We start from the raw sequence: 4,497 nt of genomic DNA, 5'->3' as shown, positions 1-4,497 counted from the left end.
ATGACTACTTATAACCAACGATTTTACGGTAACGTTGGAACCATTGATTTTAAAAGAGCCACCACTAATAATAATCAAAACCGTTTGATTCAAAACGGCAGGCGGCTCAGTTTTTATAGAAATCAGCAACCCTTTACAAACTTAGTTAAACAGAATAAAATAAAATAGTTCTACAAAACAAATTATTTATATAGTCTACCTAATATTTTATTTTTTTCCAAGCTACGGAACCATCGGTAGGCGAGTCTGACTCGCACCTGCAGTTTCGATAATATGTATCGAAGTGATAATTACACTGGCCCTTAATTTTAATTATGAATAAGGTCAATAGGCACATCCGATGCTTATTGGCACGGCAATGCAATTATACGAGATTTTATTTATACTGAAACGCAGTATTGTGGGATCAGTAATATAGTGATTGACTCCAAGATACCTGGCTGTGGGCAAGATGAAGTTGTTCATTTTGGTAAGTAATTGGGTAATGGGACTCAATAATTGCTAGTAATAATCCATCGAGCTTGAGTTCGTTTGATTTGTCTCTGAGTTCTTTAGTAATATAGATAGATAGATAGATAGAAACACTTTATTGCACACAAAAACACATGTAAAGGATCACAACACAGAAAGAAGAAAACAGAAAAAACAATTGTGTGCAAAGGCGGCCTTATAGGTAGGTTTTTGGTGATTTGTATGAGATTCGTATCTATTGAATTGCACTGCGAAATAATATTTTTTACCGGAACCATATCTGCTACTAATAGGAAATAAATGAAAATGTAGCTATATAATATTAAGCATATTATTATATGTGATTACAACAAGTGAACTTTTTACTAAACTATATTTCACTGATCGCGATTTATTTGCAGTTACCCGTAGGGGAGTTCCGAACCCATCTATTTCATAGTTAATTCATAAGAGATTAGATTTTAACTTACCAAATAATAATTTAACACTTAGATTTGACGGAGAGCCAATCGACAAATTTTTTTCATTCTCTATCCCGAAAGACTCTTAATCTTCTTAGGGATAAAAATAAAACTAAAATCCATTAATAGAGAGTTAGGCAGTCTCAGCGTAAAGCGTGCGCAGACTGAGTGAGATACAGACAGACATACAAAAATGAAAAAATACTATTTTAGGTTCCCTCTGATTATTATTATCATTATCAAGTTTTATTTTAACTAACTAGGCACCAACAAACTAAGTAAAGTAAAAATAAAAGTAAAATATTCTTTACTCTACACCAAAACTGAAATGTACCTACCTATCTTTAACAAAATAATAGATTTTTGTACAATAGGCGGCCTTATCGCTAAAATAGCGATCTCTTCCAGGCAACCTAAGATAGAGGATATAATAAAAATTAAAGCAAGTGGAAGTGGTGCACTAATTAAATCAAGTATATGCACATAATGTATGTATATAATAATTATAATAATTTAAAAAAAAGTTAATAAAATACAAAGATAAATAAGAAAGGAATAGACGACAGATGCGAGGAATAAAAAGTAAAAATAAATAAATAAACAAGATAGGGTATAACTAGGTAAGTCTTTTAAAAGTCCTTTTAATATACCTATACCTACCAATTCAGAATCAATGTGTGATAGCATGCGTGCATAAAACCGGTTTGACAGACGGTAGTTAACAATAACAATGTGATGATTAGCTGCCTAATAGGTGTGTTGTGTCTACCTATGTGTATTCTAGTCGAGAGGCAGTAGCCAGCCACGGTGTTTGATTCCGAGAGTACACCTCTAACTTTTCGGAATTAATGTGCGTTTTAAGCAATTAAGTATCACTTGCTTACGGTAAAGGAAAACTTCGTGAGGAAACTTGCTTGAGAGTTCTCCATAATGTTTTCAAAGGTGTGTGAAGTCTGTCAATGTGCACTTGGTCAACGCCAACTTAAAATAATCCATACTAATCCATACTAATATTATAAATGCGAAAGTCTGTCTGTCTGTCTGCTACGCTTTCACGGCCCAACCACTGAACCGATTTTAATGAAATTTGGTACAGACTTGGGATACATCCTGGGGAAGGACATAGGCTACTTTTTATCCCGGAAAATTGAAGAGTTCCTACGGGATTTTAAAAAACCGAACTCCACGCGGGCGAAGCCGCGGGCATCCTCTAGTAAATAAAATAAAATAAAATAAAATAAAACTTGGTAGACTAAACCCCTTCTCATTCTGAGGAGGAGACCCGTGCTAAGTACTGAGTCAGGAGCCAGCGATGATGATGATGAGATGATGACGTTGTGTTAATCTGTACCTACTATTTATTGGCTTGTAAGTTGTATCAGCGGTTTTAAGTAGATTACCGTAAAATATGTGTTTCTGTTTGACCACGGTTTGTTTAGGTTAAATTCCGATTCGTATTTCTACCATAAATAAATTATTATTAGAATCTTACGTAAGCCACCCAGTTACTGACTTACATGAATGAAATAGCAGTCTGCACTCTGCAGTCGAATGAAAATCTATACATATAATAAAATTGCCGAAAAGTGGTGTCTGTACAATGGAAATATATAAAAAAAAGTAGCAGGGGTTGTTATTATATCGATGCCGAACCCGAAATTGTAATTAATTTTTTTTGTCTGTCTGTTTGTCTGTGTGTTTGTGCACGCTAATATCAGAAACGGCTTATTCGGTTTAGATACGGTTTTCACTAATATATTGTAGTAAGCTTCACTTAACATTTAGTGTTTATTTCATGTCAATCGGTTCATAAATAAAAAAGTTATGTCAATTTAAAGAATCACGCTGCCCGAAAAGTCACTATTCCACGCGAACGAAGTCGCGGGCACAGCTAGTACTTAATAATTATAAAGTTAAGCCCTACACTTTTAACCTTGTAATAATAAAGTATTTTCATTACGGATTAAATTTCATATACGGAGACGCAGGCCGCGCAGGCGATGCAGTTCAGCACAGCGCCGAGTCTTGTATATAAAGAATGCGTTATCAATATCATAGAAGAGAGATTAAAGCCCTGTGCTGTGCTCGGAGTGCTTAGTATCGCTGATGTGGAAGCGAAGGCATACCACTATCAAATCAAAGTTAACTGTTAACAGTTTAAAGTAAATAAATCATTTATGTAAGAAACCTTCAAGGCTTCATTTTATGGGATCTTTTCCAATAAATAAGTATATTATATATATATATATATATATATATATTTGTTTCACAGGCTCTTTTCTCCTTGATCCTAGCTGTCAGTTCCGAGAGTGAAAATTCGAAGACAAAGACCATCAAAGATGAGAAGACCAAGACCGTCAAAGATCAGAAGAGTGACGATTCAGGTTTCCTCGAAAAATTCTTAACACCCCTAAATCATGACATAAACCAAAGGTATGGCTTAAAAGGGGAAGAATATAGTAACGAGGGACTGATGAGAAATTATTACAATGGATACTATGATTACAATGATGAAAACGAAGATTACGTGAAATACGGAGGTGTATCGGGCCTTTACAAGCCTAATATTTGGGAATATTCTAAAAATGTCGGTAAACTGGGCCTCGTGGGTTACAAGGATGGTGGCGAACAAAATGTTTGGGGTAATTTGAGAAACTCTGAAGGTAAATTGAAAAACATAGGCATCTATGACAGGCGTAACGATTACTCTAATAACGGAAATAAGGGTTATGGTGAATTAAGAAAAGGATATCGTGATATGAGATACGGAAATATAGGCTATAACGGTGAATTAAGAAAAGGGTATGGTGATATGAGATACGGAAATATGGGTTATGGTGAACTAAGAAAAGGATATGGTGATATGAGATACGGAAATATGGGCTACAACGGTGAATTAAGGAAAGGGTATGGTAATATGAGATACGGAAATATGGGTTATGGTGAATTAAGAAAAGGATATGGCGATATGAGATACGGAAATAAGGGTTATGGTAACATGGGGCTTGGAAATATCTTCTACAACTTGAATATACCGTTCGAGCCTGAATATTTAGGTTATGAAGGTGGTGTATACCCAAAAGGATATGGTATCAAAGAGAGGTATTACTATAGATTGATCGGCAGGAGAGGATTAGGATTCGACAAAAGGACAGCTACTTCTTACGGACTGACTGCACCGATAACGCCGGAGCTTTTGAGCGTGGTTGGAAAAAAGTACTACGACGATCGCGATTACTATGATTATAACCAAGAGGGAACTTACAAAGTATAATGGTTCGATATTTCCACTTTTCTATACCTATACCTACTTATGTATAATGAAACTGTAACTGGACCAATGAAATTATAATTGAATTTATTATTGAAAGAAGCATTTTTAATTGTTGATATAGAGCCCAATTCATGTATTTTTAATAGGTACGTACACATATAATGATTCATACAAAATTTACATAGTATAAATAATTATAATAAATAACTACAGCATATAATATAGGTACATACATAATATACCGAACGTTATATCGAAGGTCTCCCGTCCTACTATGTCTAAAATATACCT

The 4,497-nt window shown here is 34.6% G+C and overlaps 1 protein-coding gene across 2 annotated transcripts; it reads left to right on the top strand.

Moving 5' to 3' along the window:
• Positions 1–250: 250 nt before the first annotated feature.
• LOC123871299 lies at positions 251–4,265 on the top strand. Of its 2 annotated transcripts, XM_045915022.1 has the most exons (3): positions 251–469; positions 3,205–3,681; positions 3,736–4,265. In XM_045915022.1, the coding sequence occupies exons 1-3, from the start codon at positions 452–454 to the stop codon at positions 4,204–4,206; spliced, it is 966 nt and encodes a 321-aa protein (XP_045770978.1). In that variant the 5' UTR covers positions 251–451; the 3' UTR covers positions 4,207–4,265. The 2 variants fall into 2 exon arrangements, with proteins under 2 accessions (XP_045770978.1, XP_045770977.1); XM_045915021.1 differs by having other exon boundaries at positions 3,205–4,265.
• The last annotated feature ends 232 nt before the right edge of the window (positions 4,266–4,497 follow it).

Source organism: Maniola jurtina, chromosome 13, assembly GCF_905333055.1.
Source record: "Maniola jurtina chromosome 13, ilManJurt1.1, whole genome shotgun sequence".
In the NCBI taxonomy this organism is placed as follows: Eukaryota; Metazoa; Arthropoda; class Insecta; order Lepidoptera; family Nymphalidae; genus Maniola; species Maniola jurtina.
Note: the sequence above shows the minus strand (reverse complement) of the source record. Positions and strands in the feature narration are given on the sequence as shown.